General features: G+C 59.8%; 1 protein-coding gene across 4 annotated transcripts in view; it reads right to left on the bottom strand.

The window, feature by feature from the left end:
- The window catches only part of TSC2 (TSC complex subunit 2), a 35,939-nt gene extending 19,372 nt beyond the window's left edge, over nt 1-16,567 (bottom strand). For all 4 annotated transcript variants that reach the window (XM_029048895.2, XM_029048898.2, XM_029048896.2 and 1 more), the window contains exons 1-22: nt 16,482-16,567; nt 15,594-15,759; nt 14,821-14,907; nt 13,300-13,410; nt 12,922-13,066; nt 11,494-11,611; nt 10,756-10,804; nt 10,342-10,467; nt 9,564-9,637; nt 9,346-9,472; nt 8,609-8,752; nt 7,616-7,753; nt 7,267-7,370; nt 6,908-6,989; nt 5,688-5,843; nt 5,458-5,574; nt 4,690-4,812; nt 4,475-4,581; nt 3,570-3,720; nt 2,660-2,782; nt 1,844-1,978; nt 796-985 (exon numbers count right to left, since the gene is read on the bottom strand). In XM_029048895.2, coding sequence (XP_028904728.1) covers nt 796-985; nt 1,844-1,978; nt 2,660-2,782; nt 3,570-3,720; nt 4,475-4,581; nt 4,690-4,812; nt 5,458-5,574; nt 5,688-5,843; nt 6,908-6,989; nt 7,267-7,370; nt 7,616-7,753; nt 8,609-8,752; nt 9,346-9,472; nt 9,564-9,637; nt 10,342-10,467; nt 10,756-10,804; nt 11,494-11,611; nt 12,922-13,066; nt 13,300-13,410; nt 14,821-14,907; nt 15,594-15,731 — 2,545 coding nt within the window. In that variant the 5' untranslated portion in view covers nt 15,732-15,759; nt 16,482-16,567. The remainder of the gene's footprint in view (nt 1-795; nt 986-1,843; nt 1,979-2,659; nt 2,783-3,569; nt 3,721-4,474; nt 4,582-4,689; nt 4,813-5,457; nt 5,575-5,687; nt 5,844-6,907; nt 6,990-7,266; nt 7,371-7,615; nt 7,754-8,608; nt 8,753-9,345; nt 9,473-9,563; nt 9,638-10,341; nt 10,468-10,755; nt 10,805-11,493; nt 11,612-12,921; nt 13,067-13,299; nt 13,411-14,820; nt 14,908-15,593; nt 15,760-16,481) is intronic.
- Between the last annotated feature and the right edge of the window lie 1,789 nt (nt 16,568-18,356).

The raw sequence follows: 18,356 nt of genomic DNA, 5'->3' as shown, positions 1-18,356 counted from the left end.
GAAGGCTTAGATCGGAGCTCAGCCTCCACCCTGAACCCCCTCGGCCTCTGAAAGGTCGGTCAATTGGCCAGTTGTCTTTATTGAGAGCTTACTGTGTGCAGAGTACTGTACTAATAATGAAATACGGTCTTTGTTAAGCACTTATTATGTGCCAGGCACTGTTCTAAGCACTGGGGTAGATGTGATTAGACTGTGAGCCCAACATTGGGCAGGGATTGTCTCTATCTGTTGCCTAATTGAACATTCCAAGTGCTTAGTACAGTGCTCTGCACATAGTAAGCGCTCAATAAATACTACTGAGTGAATGAATTTGAGTTAATCGGGTTGGACACAGTCCCTGTCCCACATGGGGCTCACAGTCTCAATCCCCATTTTGCGGATGAGGAAACAGAGGCCCAGTGAAGTGAAGTGACTTGCCTAAGGTCACACAGCAGACAAGCGGCAGACCTTCTGATGCCCAGGCCCCGGCTCTATCCGCTACGCCATGCTGCTTCTCTGTCTTCACCCGTCTAGACTTCAAGCGCTGGGTGGGCAGGGACCCTGCCTATCAACTCTGCCGTACTGTCCTCTCCCAAGCGCTCCGCACGCAGTAAGCGATCAGTAAGTAGCTTTGACCGATTGACATCCCTCGAGGTCAGGGATGGCACCTTCTTGCTCCGGCACTCTTCCCAAGCACCCAATACAGCGCTCCACCCAGACTAATCGCCCGACCCTAACTGCCAATTGGTCCCCCATGGCGAGGTGCCTCTGAGGGCCGTGGCCATGGCCCCCTCGTCCCCCCCGCGGGCCGCTTACTGGACAGGAATTCCAGGAGGGGGATGGCCATGGTGGCGGTGGCGGAGATGTGGGTCAGCTTGACGATGAGCACAGGCAGGGCCTTGATGATGACGTCTGGCATCTCGACGCTGCAGACGGACAGGGCCAGCACGCACTGGTTGGCGCAGCGGTAGATGAGGCCGTGCTCCAGGCAGTAAACCAGCTCCCGCTGCAAGGGGGAGGACAACCCACCGCTCGGACCCCTGCCCAGACAGACGGAAGGCCCCCACCCGCCAGGGACCGGCCCCCGGAGCCCTGGCTGGCTTCCGACGGCCGCGACACCCACCGCAGTTCGACTCTAGTCAGCTCAACCAATCGGTGGCATTTATGGAGCCCTGACTATTGGCAGAACGCTGTACTAAGCGCTAGGGAGAGGACGACGCAGGAGAATCAGCGGACAGATTCCCCGTGCACAACAAATTCAGCACTGGCCCTGAGCCATTCCTTCCTCTTTTTCCTCCAGGTGGTGACTTATGACTCCATCAATCTTCCCCGCTAGACTAAACGCCCCCCGAGAGCAGGGATCAGGTCACCAGCTTCCTGAGGGCCAGGATCTTGTCTAAGAAAACCATTACGTTCTTCCCAGCACTCAGCACAGTGCTCCGCTCACAGGACGCTTCAGCTCAAGGGCAGTTTAAACTCTATTGGGCTCCCCCAAGCGCTTAATATGCTCCTCGTGGGCAGGGAACGTGTCTACCAACTCTGTTGCTCTGGACTTTCCCAGGCGCTTACTGTCCACAGCATGTGCTCAATAAATACCACTGAGTAATCAGTACAGCGCTCTGCGCAAAGACGGTCGACCAGCTCTACCGTACTGGACTCTCGCAAGCGCTTACCCTCCACAGTAAGCGCTCGATAAATACCGTTAACTGATAAATACAACGCTCTGCAGACAGTCTGCCAACTCTATTGGACTCTCCCAAGCGCTTACTTTCCACAGTAAGTGCTCAATAAATATATCTGCTTGATTAGTACACTGCTCCGCAGAGACGGCCCGGCGCCCACCCAGCCGGCCCGGCCCCCACACCTGCTTGGCCTTATCGAGGTAGCGGTGGTAGGAGATGAGCGCCGTCAGGACAGGCACCACCGCCAGGTGCAGGTCGGTGCGGGAGAAGCCATCCGGGGTCCCGCGGAGGCGTTCGGGGGTCTTCCGGTCTGACAGCTGGGGACGGGGCGAGGGGTCGATCCTGAGGACTGGGCTACACACGGCTACTGCGGGCACCTTCCTTGGGACCCGTCCCGTGCACCCGCAGCCCCTCTGCCTTGACTTCATGAGGCGGGACCCCCCACGGCCTGCCAGCAGCCCCCACGCCCCCTCGCCCCCAGGCATACTGGGAAGGCGGGAAGCCGGAAGCCGATTCCGGGCAGGATCGTGGGTCTCGCCTCTGGCGAAGTCTCCCCCTGGGCTCAGTCAGTGCTCGGCCCTCAAACAACGTCCCTACGGGAAGCTCTGAGGCCAAGTCACAGGAGCTCAAGTTTGGAAGAGAGGAGCCGTGGATTCTCCTTCTGGTCCCACCCCCGGCCTGCTGGGGGACCCTAGGCAGGTCACCTAATCGCTCTGGGCCTTGGGTTTATTAATAATAATAGTAATAATAATATTTGTTAATTGCTTATGTGCCAAGCACTAGAGTAGACACAAGAGTGGAAAAGGTTGGACACAGTCCCTGTTCCACTTGGAACTCACAGTCTTCCCATCAGTAAAATGGGAAGACAACATCTGCTTTCATTCCCTCCTAGACTGTGAAGCCCGGGTCGGGCAGGGAAGGGAACAGCATTGAAGGAGTGCCCCCATCCCCATGCCTCCCGCACCCCCCGCCCGCGGGGGTCCTGCCGGGGGCTGTACCATGGCACAGAGAGCGGAGGACAGCTGGTCGACGCTGCACGGGGAGGTGAAGATGAGCACTTTGTAGCGCAGAGACTCGGGGAGCTTGCTGAGCACCAGCTTGAGAACCTTCCAGTCCGTCTCCTGGATGGGCAGAAGGGGTGGGCAGGCGAGGTCGTCCCGGGGGAACGGACGCTCGGCCAGCCCAGCACCCACCCAAACGGGTCCCACCGCCTCCGGGAGGCCTTCCCCGACTCATCCCTCTCCTTCCCCAGTGACGCTCCGGCCCTTCTGCCATCCCAACCTCCCTTGAGGCGCCGCAGCCTTCCTGCCTGCTTCCTCCTCTGGGCTGCCCCTTCTTCTGACACCCCGACTCCTCCACACCCGCCCGGTTCCACGCTCCTGCTCTCCTCTCCTGCACCCTCACACAGTAGTTCAAGATTCACACCAACCCTCTGCTCACCCACCTTCCACCCCCTCCTCCCTCCTACTGGGAATTATTTCCTATGCCCATCTCCACCACTACACTGTAAGCTCCCCAGGGGTAGGGATTGTGTCTCAGAATGCCACCGCCATCTCCCGAGCGCTCAGGACAGGACCCGGCCCACAGCAGGTACTCGGTACGTACCACCGACTGGCTGATTTGAGGGGGCGGTCCCAGGCAGTCCGGAGACACACACACGCATCCACACGGCCAACCGCCAAATCCCACCAGCCAGTCTGGACCCCACCGACCCCTCAATCTATGGTACACACTGAGCACTTATTCCGTGGGCAGAGCACTGAGTGCTTGGGAGGATACGGTGAAAAGACACGGCTCCCGCCCATGAGGAGCTTGCAGTCTAGCAGGGAAGGCAGAGGCTGCGGGCAGCCGCGGGCAGCTGCGTAGACCAAAGGGCTGGATGGCAGGGTGGTGGGCTTGTCCACTTACTTGCTTGAGGCACTGCAGCAGGACGCTGAAGAGCAGGGAGTAGGGCAGGTAGCCCACACGGATAGCAGGCGGCGCACCCGAGAGGCCGGGACTACCGGTGGGCGGGGACAGGGTGCCTCCGGCCTTCTTCTCCGAGATACGCTCGGGCTCCCTGCACCGGGGAGAGCCTCCTTTATATTTATATTCATGTCTGTCTCCCCCGCTCTAGATTGGAAGCTCCTTGTGGGCAGGGAGTGTGTCTGTTCACTCATTCAATTGTATTTATTGAGCACCTACTGTGTGCAGAGCACAATACTAAGCGCTCGGGAGAGTTCAATACAACAATAAACGGACACATTCCCTGCCCATAGCGAGCTTAAATAATTACGGTACCTGTTAAGCGCTTACTGAGTGCCAAGCACGGTTCTAAGCGGTGGGGTAGATACAAGTTAATCAGATTGGATACAGGCCCTGTCCCACGTGGGAGTCACACTCAAACCCCGTTTTACAGCTGAGGTAACTGGGGCCGAGGAGAGTTAAATGACTTGTCCAATGTCACACAGCAGGCATGTGGCGGAGGCGGGATTAGAAGCCAGGTCCTTCTGACGCCCAGGCCCCTGCTCTATTCACTAAGCCATGTTCTACTTTACTCTCCCAAGCACTTAATACAGTGCTCTGCACACGGTAAGCGCTCAATCAATATGATGGGCTGACTGACCCCTTTCAGCCCACCGGGGGCGGGCAGGGGAGGGAAGGGGGGAGGCGGGACCCCGCCGGCTGAGATCCAGGACCCCGCGCGCCCAGGCCATCCAAACGGCAGAGGGGCCGGGCCTAGGTCTGGGAGACACCACTCTCCTCCGTCTCCCCCTCACCGGTTTGCTGGGGGCAAGGGGAAGCCCGGAGGCTGGCGGGGGGCGGACACGTACGGGGCGTCACAGAGGCAGTAGGGGCTGAAGCGGACGGCTCCGTCCTTGCTGGGCAGCCCCAGCCGGTGCAACGAGTCGGCCCGCAGCAGCAGCAGGAAGTCAAAGGCCTGCGGTGAAGATGGGGAAGGGGGGTGGGGGGGCGAGGGTCGGTCTGTGCCAGCCCTCCTCCCTCCGGCCGGCCCGGGCCCAGAGCCCCAGCCCCGCCGCGGACACACCTGTAGGCGGATGCTGCTGGCCGTGGGCAGAGAGTAGCCGTGCTGGTAGTGGAGCTGGATGTGCTGCAGCAGCAGCTCATAGACCATGGTGGCGTGGCTGGCCGGCAGCGTGTACAGCTTGGTCTGCGGGAGGCCACGTGCTGCTCAGGTGCCCTGAGGAGCCCCCTTGCCCCCCCGGACCTCGGGGCACCCCCCTCCACGACCCTCCACCCTTCCACCCTACGGGGTCTCCCTGACCCGGACCGCTGCTCCCATCCCATGTAATTCAGGAACGTCCTCCCAGCCACACATGCCTGGCCACGGGGGGAGGCCGGAGCACAGCGGGATCTCCAGCACCGGCGGGGTAACGGGCAGAAGGCAGCCCACGGCTCGCGTGGAGAGGATCCGGGGGGCCCAGCCGTCGGAGCCCGGGGCCGGGGGGGCGGGAGAGCTGGGTTCTAATCTCAGCTCTGCCCCTGCTCTGCCGGGTGACCTCGGGCTAGTCGCTTACCGATCCTGGTCCTCGGTGTCCCCCTCCAGAAGGGGGATAGAAGGACCGCTCTCCCTCCCCCTTAGTTGGGAGTCCCTTGCGGGATGAGCCCCGTCTAATTCTCTTAGATCCACCCAGCGCCTGGCCCAGAGCAAGTGCCAAATCGATCCCACTGGGGCCCGTCCACCCTCCACACCAGGCTGGCCACAGGGAAGGAGGGGCAGGGGAGGCTGGATTTTTTTGAGGCCCCATCCAAGGTGGGAGGGTCCCCGAGCTCCCTCCCCTGACCCAAGACCAACCTCGAGGATGACCAGCAGGCCCAGGACGGCCGTCTTTACGTCCTCCAGGGAAGCCAGGAAGGAGGGGACGTCCCGGGCCTCCAGCTCCAGAGGAGGGGACAACGGGCGGGCGGTGACCTTGGCGGGGAAAGGGGAGGGGAAGAGAGAGGAGGCTTGAGCCCGCAGGCGCGGGGAGATGTGAGCTCGCGGTGGGGGCGGGGGGAGACCCCCGCGGGCGGGTGGGGCCCGACCTTCTCGATGACGTCCAGCAGGCTGTTGAAGTGGTGTGTGTGGCAGCCCTCGGCCACGTCTACCAGCAGCTGGGTGGCCAGCTTCCGGACCTGCGGGTCCCTGTCCTCGGGGATGTGGGCCAGCTGGGGGATGACCACTGAGTTGATCAGCTCCTCCTATGGCCGGCGAGAGGAGAGAGTCGGGGGGTGTCGAGGTTACCGGTCACTTCTGCCCCAGCTCGGTCCCAGCAGGTGGCTACCTGCACCCCTCACCTTACCCGTCCAGTTTTTCAAGGTTTTGCTTGGCTAGAGGTCAACCTTACCCTCCCTGGCCCCCAACAGCACATTTCCACAGGACGGGGGGAGGTGTCGGTGTCCCCCCACCCTACAAGAGGCCACTCCGGACCCAGACCACCCATGACAGGCGCTCAGTGAATAACACCAGATGCAGCGCAGCCTAGCGTAAAGTGGCCTGGGAGTCGGGGGACCTGGGTTCTAATTCCAGCTCTGCTCTTTGCCTGCTAGAGACTTTGGTCGCCTCTGGGCCTCAGTTTCCTCATCTGAAAAGCGAGGGTGAAATACCTGCTCTCCCTCCCTAATAACAATGATCATGATGATTATGCTAACAATGATAACTGTGGTGTTTCTTATGCGCTATGTGTCAAGCACTGTATTTAAGGGCTGGTGCGGAGACTAGATGATCAGGTCCCACGTGGGGCTCACAGTCGAAGTAGGAGGGAGAACAGGCAATAATAATAATAATGTTGGTATTTGTTAAGCGCTTACTATGTGCAGAGCACTGTTCTAAGCGCTGGGGTAGACACAGGGGAATCAGGTTGTCCCACGTGGGGCTCACAGTCTTAATCCCCATTTTACAGATGAGGTAACTGAGGCAAAGAGAAGTTAAGTGACTTGCCCACAGTCACACAGCTGACAAGTGGCCGAGCCGGGATTCGAACCCATGACCTCTGACTCCAAAGCCCATGCTCTTTCCACTGAGCCACGCTGCTTCTCTATTTACTGAGCGCTTCCGGCCCATGCTTTATCCCCCAGGCCCCGCTGCTTCTCCAATAAATATGATTTTCGATCAATACGACTGCCCGACTGTCTCTACCCCACTGGGTGTGCGCTCATGCTGAGCTTCAAGGTGGTCTCCGGAGAGGGAGCTCCCATCCCCAACCCTGCGACCCCCAGACCTCGCACCCCCCGCCCCCAAACCCAGGGTCCACTGAGGCACAAACCTCGTAGAACTGCCTGTTGATGCTGAGCACAAACGACAGTACGTCTAAGACCTTGATGCGCACTGCGCTGCGCGGTTCGTTCCTACAGGAAGGGGAGGAAAGCGGGGGAGGAAGGGAGGGAGGCCACCTTGGCACCCGGGCCGGACCACCAGAAGTCTCTCTCTTCCCACCGTCCCAACGAGAACTTCCGGTCCCGGGCCGGAACCGAGGCAAACGTCGTCCCCCTTTGGAAGCCCAAGCTGCCGACCCGGCCCGCTCCGGGCCCCTCCCTTGTTCGGCGGGGCCACTGAAGGAAGTTGACCTCAGTTGAGGCCCAGCGTGAGGCCTGGGGAGGGACACCGGGGACCCGCCGGACCCACCTGAAGAACCTCTCCATGAGCAGCTGCAGGTTCTGGATCCAGCCGTCCTTGGCGGGGTGGATGGCGCGGGCGCGGTAGGCGATCAGGTTCAGGACGGACGACTCCTTCAGGGAGAGCGGGCCGGGATGGGGGGAAGGGGAGGATGGGGGCTCTGGCATCTGGCATCAGGCCTGGCATCACTGATGGGTGGGACTGCTAGCCCAGGGGACCAAGGGGAGGTCTGTGGTCCCTCGGTAAGGGCCGGGGCGACGGGTCTCGCGTCTGTTGACGTCCGCCCCATCCGGCCTCAGGACCGAGCCCAGCCCGGCCTGACCCACCGGCTGGTGGTGGTGGGGGGAGGTGCTCTTACGGGTCTCTGATGGGCGCATCGCTCGATGAGTTCGAAGTAGCGCTCCTCCGAACCGTGGAAGTCGTTCTGGTCACAGCGCTCCTCCACCGTCGTCAGCAGGTCGTGGACGATCGACTTCAGCTCTTGGCTCTCGATGCTCTGGGAACACAGAGGGACCGGCCAAGGGCAGTCGGTGATCCCGCCGACCGGCTCTACGGGATCCTCCTGAGGGTCTGGTGTGCACACAGCAGGTGCTCGACAGAGGTCAGCGTCAGATCGTCTGCTTGAGGACTCGAGGGGCGGAGGCACCTTTGTTTGTGAATCCCAGTTTCCACCCTGCTGGCCACCTCTGCATTACTAGATCGTAAACCCCCCCGACAGTGGGGAAGAGTGGGAAGGAATGGGAGTTTGGCTTCTGTCCCGCTCGGCAGCACCCAACAGGGCGCTGGGTCCTCGGTACATCCCAGTTCTGCTACTTCCGCCAGCCCAGCCCACCTCCCCAGACAACTTGCCACGGGAGAGGAGAGCCCTCCGCGGGGGCCACAGGGCGAGGAGGAGGTAGCCACCGGTCCACAGCCCAGGTGCCGGCCATGCTGGCCGCGGAATCTTGCCCATACAGGAAGCTGACCTCACCGCCCCGCTGTCCGGGATGCACACCTGGTGTGAGAGCTCCCGGAGCTCCCCCGCCCGCGCCCCAGTGCCCATGGGCAAGGGGAGCACAAGGTGACAGCACGGCAGGACACCCTCCCCCACATGGAACAATGTTTCCCCTGGCCTCGAGAGGCCCACTGTTCCCTCTGCCCAGGTGGTAGGTCGGTTGGTCAATTGTATTATTGAGTGCTTTACTGCGTGCAGAGCACTGTACTGAGTGCTTCTGAGAGTACACTATATCAATCCAACAGACCCACTCCCTGCCCATAATGATCTTATAGTCTCCCCTCTCTGCCCGGGGCCACGCCCTGCCCTCCCTGGGCACCCACGGGGCGAGGGGGGGGGTTCTGTGGTCCCTCTGACCTGCAGCTGCTGCAGCAGACGCTCCAAGATGTCCAACAGGACATCCCAGCTGACCGCCTGGAGCTCCGCGCGGTACTTCTTGATGAGCCTGGTCACCGACAAGACGATCTCGTAGGACACCACCTCGTTGGGGCACGTCATAGCCTGGAACACCGGACCCGCCGGGACCCCACTCTCAGCCAAAGCCTGGCACCGTGGGGGCCGCCAGCCCATGATGCCGGGACGAGCCTCCAGGGGTGACCCGGGCCACCTGGGCCGGCTTCTGCCATACCTCCCGCAACGGTCTGGGCAGGGCTCGGCTCAGAGCAATCACTTATCCAGTCCCCCCAGCCTGGAACGATCCCCATTGCTCCTGCCAAGGGCTCCCTCTTCCAATCAAGCCCTCCCCACCAATCCCAAAGTTGCCCAGAGAGGAGGACATGAGTTCAGGTCTGATGCCCGGAAGAGGAGCTCACCCTCACTGAACAGAGCAGAGGTCAGACTGACTTCAGAGAGCGGGCTATGGGTGGATGGGGAGACCATCCCTACCGCTTGCCAAGCTCATCCGACCCAGCCAGGGGCCCGAGAGTCATAGTTGCCCGTGGGAGAGAGGAGTCTCCCCTCTGACTACTCCCGGCCACACTAGACGGGTCTGCTCCCTCCCCATGGAGAGCTTCCACTCCCAAGGGGAGCGGTCTGAGCCGAGCCCGGGTCACCGGTCCCCTCGCCCACTGCCCGGCCCCCGCCCCAAACCTGACCTTGTAGAAGGAGGGCAGCACGGACATGGGGGAGTTCCTGAGAGAGGGCAGCCGGTGGGCACCCCAGAGCGCCATGCCCACGAAGAACACGGCGCCACGCAGCAGGGGGGCGTCTTCCATGTAGGCCCTGCAGTGAGTCCAAACGGTACAGGCTCACAATGTGCCAGGACCCAGGGTGGGGGGTACGAGTTGGGAGTACAGACAGGGGGTAACCGCACCTGTCCTCCATGATGCGGCACATGTTATAGATGGCGCTGTGCCCCAGGTGGGTGCCCAGTAGGTTGCGCATAAGCTGTGGGGGAGAGGGCAGTGCCATCTGTCACCCCCGTGGCACCCTCATGGCACTTGTCCACATCCCCACTACTCCCTCCCCTTCAACCCCCACTCCCCCTCCAACCTCCACAGATTATCTTGGCTTCCATCTAAGGGGGAGATGAGCCTTGGGCTCCTCGTACTCCAGCCCCCCACAACCCCACCTCCTCCCCGAGGCCCTCCCCGATTTCCTTCTCCCCAGGTCCCTTCCTCCCCTGCAGCCACCTGGACCCCCTTTCCTGCTCTCCTCCTCCGGCACGTATCCGTGCCCGTCTTACCCTTCTCTCTCTCTCCTCCTATCGATAAACTCGGTCTGTCTCCCCCGCTAGACTGCCAGCTCCTCGAGGGCCGGGATCGGGCTTTCTAACTCTCTACCACTCTCCCAAGCGCTCAGTACAGTGCTCTGCACCCCACGGGGGCTCCGCGCTAGACCGGCGAAGAGTCCGACGAGCTCGAGCCACACGCTCCCTGTCCTCAAGGAGCTTTCGCGCCAACGGGAGGGAGGAGGGCAGACCGATCGGCCGATGGGCCAGAAGCCCCAACCCTCCTGCCAGCCCACCTCCAGCCCTGGGAGCAGTGGGGATGTGGGGAAGGGAGGGAGAGAGGTAGGGAAGGACGGACAGCCTCCCAAGCACCCCCGGCCCTCCCCGAGTCCCGTGGCAGCCGTCTGGCCAGCATCCCGACCTTCCAGCAGGGCTCACACAGCTCCTTGACGTTGATGGTGCGGCAGAGGGTGACGATGAAGGCCGGCAGGGTCTCGGAGGGGAGGCAGTTGTAACACACCACGGCATCCAGCACCTGCAGGGACACCTGGCGGGGGGCAGGGAGGGCAAGAAGAGGCCCCGTGGGCTCACGCGGGCTCCTCCCCCAGTGCCAGTGAGAAGCGGGATCCTAGGGGCTTTTGGGGGGCACGTTTCCTCAAGCCTACTGGTCAGAGGAGCTGGACCGCCCTAACAGTGCAGCTGACTCCAGGGCGCGTCGGCCTCCGTCACTGCGCCTGTGCTGTCCCCACCTCTGGCGTCTTCCCGCCCGGCCCATCCCCTGGGGTCCTGCCTCGCCCATGGCGACGAGGGGAGAAAGGGGCCACTGCTCCCTCACCTCTATGTCCACGGAGGACGAGGTCCGGATGCACAGGAGGCAGATGAGGCTGTGGAGGACACACACGATGGGGGGTGGCGAGGGAAGTTGGGGACCCAGAGGACGGGAGCCAACCCCGGCCACGCTGCCGGGCCCAGTCTCCAAGGGAGCCCAGCGAAGAGCCTCTAGTTCCACGGGCCTGGCTCAGGCTTCCAAAGGAAAAAGTTAGGGGAAGGCCCTGCCTTCCTCTTCCTCCTTTTCCAGACTGCACCTCTTTCGGGATGGAGGAGAGAGTGGGGCTGGAGATGTCCTCACTTAGACACTGACCATCCCGAGCAGGCCAGAGAGACAGGGCCACCTCTCCCACCACCTCGGATAAGTCACTTAAGCTCCCTGATTTAATGGGCGATAGGCTGTTGGCCCTTCCCAAGAGGCAATGAGGCAGGAGGGGTTGCCCCTGGACAGCCTTACGAAGCCCCACTGTGCCAGCTGGCCAGATCCAGGGAGCCTCCCGCCACCGCTCTCCTCGCCCGGCCGGGACCGGTCAAGCCTTCTCTGCTCGGGTTTGGCCGATCCGGGCGCATAGAGCCGGGAAGCAACGGTGCTCCTGACCGAGGACCCCAGCCACGTAGAGCTGTGGTGGGAAGCGACGATATTCCCGGCCGATCGCTCTCCCCGGGGCCGGGAAGTCCGGCCAAATGAAGTGAGTCGGCGGCGGTACTCCCGGGCACCCGTTCTCCCCCGGCCCTCGCCCCTTACTGGACCATCGGGGCGATGTGGTCATCCAGGTAGCAGCTGTTGAACTTCACCAGGTTGACGAGCACGAGCAGGAAGTCAGAGGACAGGCCCACCGACATCCACTGCAGGACAAACTCGGCTGGAAGAGGGAAACGGGGAGAGGCCACGTGGCTCGGACCAGACAATCGAGACCCTTTACGGCGCACTTCTTTGGGGCAGAGCACTGGACGGAGGGCTTGGGACGGAATGGAGTTAATCCAGCGTATTTACTGAGCGCTTACTATATGCAAAGGACTGTCCTAAGCGCTTGGGAGAGTACAACAATAAACAGACACATTCTCTGCCCACAAAGGACTTACGCTAGGTAGATATAAATCACTCCCTGCCTTCAGAGAGCTTCCAGTTTACTGTGTGCAAAGCGCTAACCAGAAACTTGGGAGAGTCCAACTGTATTAATGGTCATGATCCCTGCCCTTGAGGGAAACAGACCCCTAAAGTTAGAGAGGAAGAAAGAGGCGTGTGAGTCTGGAAGTGTAGGTTGTTGAGGGTAGGCGTGCTCAGGCAGTTCAGGGGTGCTGTTTGGGCAGTGGGGGTCGGATAGCAAGTGGAGAGATCCAGCAGAGAGGTGATTTCAGGAGATCTTAGAAGAAGGGAGAGCAGCGGTCTGGGAATGGATCAGTGGTGGGAGAAATGAGAACGAATGCAATAGCGTGGCCTTGTAGATAGAGCCCGGGCCCGGGAGTCAGAAAGATCTGAGTTCTAATCCCAGCTCCCCCACTTGTCTGCTTGTGACTGGGCAAGTCGCTTTGTGTCTCATCTGTAAAACGGGGATTAATACTGTGAGCCCCATGTGGGACATGGACCATGTCCAACCTGATTAGCCTGTATCTACTCCAGTGCTTAGCACAGTGGCTGGCTCATAGTAAGCGCTTAACATATCATAAAAAACAGGGAACGAGGCCCGGTGAGTTGGTTAGCTGGAAGTCAGGAATCATATCATCCAAATCCCAAGCAGTCGGTAGAGTACTCTGCCCACAAAACACTGTAATCTCCCCAAGGGCAGGAACTGTGTCTGCGAGAGAGTTCACTCTACTCTTCCTAAATCTAATGCTCTCTGCACACAGAACACTGCGCGCTCCTTGAGGCCAGGGATCCTGTCCCCTAACCACCTCGTTTCCTGAGCGTTCAGTACGCTATACTCACAATATCAATTAACCGAAAGAAGAGCGCAAGCTGGCGTGTAGTGGGAGAGGAGAGAGAGACAGTGCACGCACGCGAGCTGGCATAGGAACTCTGCTGTGAAAACATGGGCCCCAACAGTTAAAGGGGGGAGACAGAGGGTCCCACCGACCTCACCAGCACCACCCACCGGATAAGGCCAAGGACCAGGCCTATTCCAGGGCCCACGGCGGACCGGGGGCAGAGCAGCAGCCCCCCGCGGTCACCCACCTAGATCTTCCTCCAGATAGGCGATGTAGCGGCCGTTGTCCGTGAGCGCCTTGAACACCTCCAGCCTCTCAGGCAGGTCCTCTCCGGAGGGGTATTCCTTGATGACCCGGAAGATGTGGGCCCGGAGGATGCCCAGGTGCTCTCCCTGGGGGCAGGGGCAGGGGAAACCAGCTGCCCACTGGCACCTCCGGGGATGCGTCTGCCCCCAACCCTGGGTCGACCACAGGCGGGGCCCGGGGACCCGGCCGGCGGGTGGGCCAACGCACACCCAGCCCACGCCCACGCCTCTGCCAACCTGAGCCCCAGGAGGGAAGCTGGATTTCTAGGTTCGAGAAGGGCCGCTAGCACCCGCCCCCGGGGTCCCGCAGCTCGCCCTACCTGCCCCTGGACGATGGCCTTGAGCAGGTGCAGGACGGCATGCCGAGCCTCAGCCGGCCCTTCGGGCTGCAGCATGTCAGCCACGGCTTTCCAGATGGCCTCCACCGCGTGCTGCGGGCCAGGAGGGGGGCAGCGTCGGCAACGGCCTCCGGCCGAGGGGAGCGGGGCCACCCGCGGCCCGGGCCAAAGGCTGGTCATCGCAGCAGATCCCTTCCGCGTCGCAGCCTCCCTGGGACGGACGCTCCCGCCGGCTCCAACATCGGCCCACTGCCCCATAACCCACCCGGTGTCCCATGCCACCCTGGGGCCGTGACTGCCAGCGGTCCGCGGGGCCAGCCCGTTACCGAAACGATTCAATCAACACGGACCCCGTACCAAAACCCGTGATGGGCACTGGTGGGCAATACAGGGAGATGGGGGAATCACAGTAGTCACTGGCCCTGTTCCACAGTCTAAGGGACAGAGGGGCGGGGATTTAATCCCCCTTTTACAGAGGAGAAATCTGAGGCCCAGGGAGGTTAAGTGACTTGCCCAAAGTCTCTCAGCAGGCTGGCAGCAGAACTGGAATCAAAACCCTGGGCCTCCCGACCCTGAGCATCAGGGTCTTTCCACCCTGCCTCGCTGAAAGAGCCCAGGACTGGGAGTCAGGAGAGCTGGGTCCTAACCTCGGCTTGGCTGCTTCCCTGATGTGTGACCCGGGGCAATTCCCTTAACTTCTCTAAGCCTCAATCTCCACTTTTGTAAAATGGAGATTCAATATCTGTTAATAATAATAATGGCATTTGTTAAGCGCTCACTACGTGCCAAGCACTGTTCTAAGCGTTGGGGTAGATGCAAGGTAATCAGGGTGTCCTATGTGGGGCTCACAACCTGTTCTCTCTCCCCTTTACACTGGGGGTCCCTTGGGGGGCGGGATTATGTCCAGCCCTATTTTCCTGGATCTATCCCAGGGCGAGAGAGGGAGTCCCACCACAAGCACACAGATCGCACTTAGCAAACGCCACAATTATCTTGATTACTAGAGGCGGGAGAGGCCGAGACCCAAGCCCGGAGGTCACATGCAACCCTCCGCCCTCAGAACATGGGACCGTCATGCTCTTCATGGGCACAGGTAGCTCGCCATCTACAGCAAAGCCACTGCCCCCCCCCTTGTTGGAGACTAAGGGAGCAGGCTGACCATGCTCTGTCACCAGAGGGGAGAGTCATGGGGGAAATAAGTCGGGGGAGGTCTGTCCATGCTCTGTCAGAGGGATGGGGGCTGAAGGGGGGAAGACGGAACCAGTTAAGGGGTGGGCTAGAAGGGAGAACTGTGGAGGAGGAGGGGAGCCCTGGTCGGGGACAGGACGTCCGCTCCCTGTCCCCAAAGACGGGAGTTGGGGGAAAGAGGAGGATCGGTCAAGGCGTGGGTCATTTCTCCAGGACACAGGAGGGGAGAGTTGAGGGCAAAGAGGAGGTCCGGTGACGGGGTGGGCCGCCCACACTGGGTCACGGAGGGTAGAGCCGGGGCCCAGACGGACAGACCTCCTCAAATTTCTTGGTCTTGGCCACGTCGCAGATCTGACTTATGGCCCGTATGCGGTTGTTGAGGCCACATTCCAGACTCAGCTCCTGGGAAACAGACCATTAGATGGGGAGAATGTCCAAGGACCCGCAATCCGGGGGACACCTCTACCAACTGTTATACCGCACTCTCCCAAGCGCTCAATTCAGCACTCTGCACACAGTAAGCACTCGATAAACACCATTGATTGATCACAAGCACTAGAATCGGACGGGACTAAATGGCTCAAGGTGTTGAGAAATTAATCAGGGAAGGCTTCTTGGAAGGGGGACTTTAGGAGGGATTTGAAGGTGGGGAGAGAATTGCAGGGTTCATTCATTCAATTGTGTTTATTGAGCGCTTCCTGTGTGCAGAGCACTGTACTTAAAGCGGTTGGAAAGTACAATTCGGCAACAAATAAAGACAATCCCTACCCAACAACGGGCTCACAGTCTAGAAGGGGGGAGATAGACAACGAAACAAATAGATAGACAACGAAACAAATAGATAGGCATCAATAGCCCCACTATAAATAAGTGGAATTATATATCTACATACATCATTAATAAAATAAATAGAATAATAAATATATGCACATATACACAAGCGCTGTGGGGCGGGGAGGGGGTAGGGCAGAGGGAGTCGGGGAGATGGGGAGGGGTTGACTGTCAGAGGGACATACTGCAAGCCCTGCCCCCCACCACCTGTGCATCTTCAGCTGCCCCCCTTTCCCCCCCCACCCAACGCTTCTTACCCTCAGGATTTCAGCAGTGACGATAAACTCCGTCTGCCTGCCCTCTGACGATCTGCCGCTGGATCGTGGGGTGCCCAGGCCCAACAGGGTCTTGAACTTCTCCTTGAACCCCGAATCCTTGCTGGGTGGCTTGGCCATGGTGGCTGGGGAGGAGCGGGGGCCTCCTCTGGGTGAGAGAGACAGGGAGGAAAGGTGTTAATGCGACTAGAGGGAGGGGTTTCTGAGGGTACGGCCGCAGACTCCCACCCCCCATACTCACCAAGCACCATCTTCTCCCCGCCGGGGAACCTCTGCACCTGCATATTCCCCTCACCCCGATTCCCCCCATAGATGGGGTAGGGGTGCTCTTACTAAGGAAGGGGGTCACAGGGAGCTCCCCAAGTTACGGGGGTCCCAGGACCCTAAGGGACCCCAGCAGCCATCTCTGCCAACCCCCTGCCTCCAAGCAAGGTGGCCCCTACATCATCCCAGGTGGGATGCGGCCCGCTCAGGATGGAGGGTCGCCCGCTGTCACCAGCTGGGCAGCTCTTAAACGCCCGCTGCCCCCAAAGGGTAGAACGGGGGGACGTGAGTTCGGGGTTCGCCCACCCACTCTGCTGGACTGTGCCCTCCCAAGCGCCTAGCACAGGGCCCTGCACACAGCAGGAGCTCAGTAAAGACGACGCCCTGATGGGCTGCAGCCCAGGTGAGTCTTTCTTGGTCAGCTGTCACGTGCCCTGGCGGCTGTCGCTCACCTGCCCTCACCCCCATGCACCTGCCCCAGCTCCTTAACCCTTTGCATGCCACTCGCCCCTCCCCCCCCGCAAGTCTGGGGGCAGAATTTGGGGCTCGCCCCCCACCCCGCACCCCTCGGCCCGCCCCCCCCCGCACCCTGCAGGCCGGACTCACCCCCCGACCCCCAACCTGGGGATGGTCCTGGGAACCCCAGCTTTCCCCCACTGGCCGGAAGTGCCCCCTTTTTCTTTCCGACCGGGGTGTCACGTGAGCGCCGCAGGGCCTGTCGGGAATTGTAGTTTTGGGGGGCGGATCCCAGGACTACAGGGGAGGGGCGGGGGAGGGGACACGGAGGAGAAAACGTCACGTGGAGCCGCGGGGGCTGCCGGGAATTGTAGTCCCCGCCTAATCCTAGCCATTCATTCATCCATCCATTCATTCATCCATCCATCCATTCATTCATCCATCCATCCATCCATTCATTCATTCATTCGTATTTCTTGAGCGCTTCCTGGACGCAGAGCACAATACTGAGCGCCCGGGCGAGGACGATCCAACAATAAACAGACACATCCCCTGCCCACAACGAGCTTAAATAACTTCGGTACCTGTCGAGCACCCACCGTGTGAGGCAGCGTGGCTCCATGGAAAGGGCCCGGGCTTGGGAGTCCGAGGTCATGGGTTCGAAACCCGCCTCCGCCACTTGTCAGCTGGGTGAGGGTGGGCAAGTCACTTCGCTTCTCTGGGCCTCAGTGACCTCATCTGGAAAATGGGGATGAAGCCTGTGAGCCTCACGTCCTAATTACCTTGCATACCCCAGCGCTTAGAACAGTGCTCTGCACATAGTAAGCGCTCAATAAATACTATTGAATCATTGAATGAAGTACTGTTCTAAGCAGTAGAGACAACTTAATCAGATTGGACCCAATCCCTGTCCCACAGGGGACTCACACTCTTAATCTCTATTTTACACATGAGGGAACTGAGGCCCAGAGAATGATAATAATAATAATGTTAAGCACTTAGTATGTGCCAAGCACTGTTCAAAGCTCTGGGGCAAATACAAGGTAATCAGGTGCCCCATGTGAGGCGCAGTCTTAATCCCCATGTAATAGAGAAGTGAATAATAATGTTGGTATGTATTAAGCGCTTACTATGTGCAGAGCACTGTCCTATGCGCTGGGGTATGCAAGGTAATTAGGACGTGAGGCTCACAGGCTTAATCCCCATTTTACATTTGAGGTAAGTGAGGCACAGTGAAGTGACTTGCCCACAGTCCCACAGCTGACAAGTGGCAGAGCCGGGATTCAAACCCATGATCTCTGACTCCCAAGCCCGTGCTCTTTCCACTGAGCTTGCCCAATGTCAAACAGCAGGCACGTGGCGGAGCTGGGATAAGAACCCAGGTCCTCCAGACACCTAAGCCCGTGATCTTAGTACAGCGCTTTGCACGTAGTAAGAACTCAAAATATACAAATTAATAACAGTAATAACAATAATGGTATTTGTTAAATGCTTACTATGTGCCAAGCACTCTTCTAAGCACTGGGGTAGATACAAGGTAGCCAGGTTTACTAAAAAGTCCCCCTTTTAGACTCCCCCCCCCACCTTGCACTTTTAGACAGTGAGCCTGTTGTTGCGCAGGGATTGTCTATCTGTTGTGGAATTGTACATTCCAAGCACTTAGTACAGTGCTCTGCACCCAGTAAGCGCTCAATAAATACGACTGAAAGAATGAATGAAAAGGTTGTCCCACGGGGGGGAAGGGAGGCCCACAGTTTTAATGCCCACTTTACAGATGAGGTTACTGAGCCACGGAGGCATTAAGAAGCTTTCCCAGGGTCACACAGCAGACAAGCGACAAGAGCTTAGTACAGAGCTCTGCACCCCCCGTAAGCGCTCAATAAATACGACTGAATGAATGAAAAGGTTGTCCCACGTGGGGGCTCCCAGTTTTAATCCCCATTTTACAGATGAGATAACTGAGCCACAAAGGCGTGAAGCGGCTTTCCCAGGGTCACACAGCAGACAAGCGCCCAAGCACTTACT

This window comes from Ornithorhynchus anatinus, chromosome 21, assembly GCF_004115215.2.
Source record: "Ornithorhynchus anatinus isolate Pmale09 chromosome 21, mOrnAna1.pri.v4, whole genome shotgun sequence".
Taxonomy (NCBI): Eukaryota; Metazoa; Chordata; class Mammalia; order Monotremata; family Ornithorhynchidae; genus Ornithorhynchus; species Ornithorhynchus anatinus.
The sequence above is the reverse complement of the archived record's forward strand: the minus strand, read 5'-3'. Positions and strand labels throughout refer to the sequence as shown.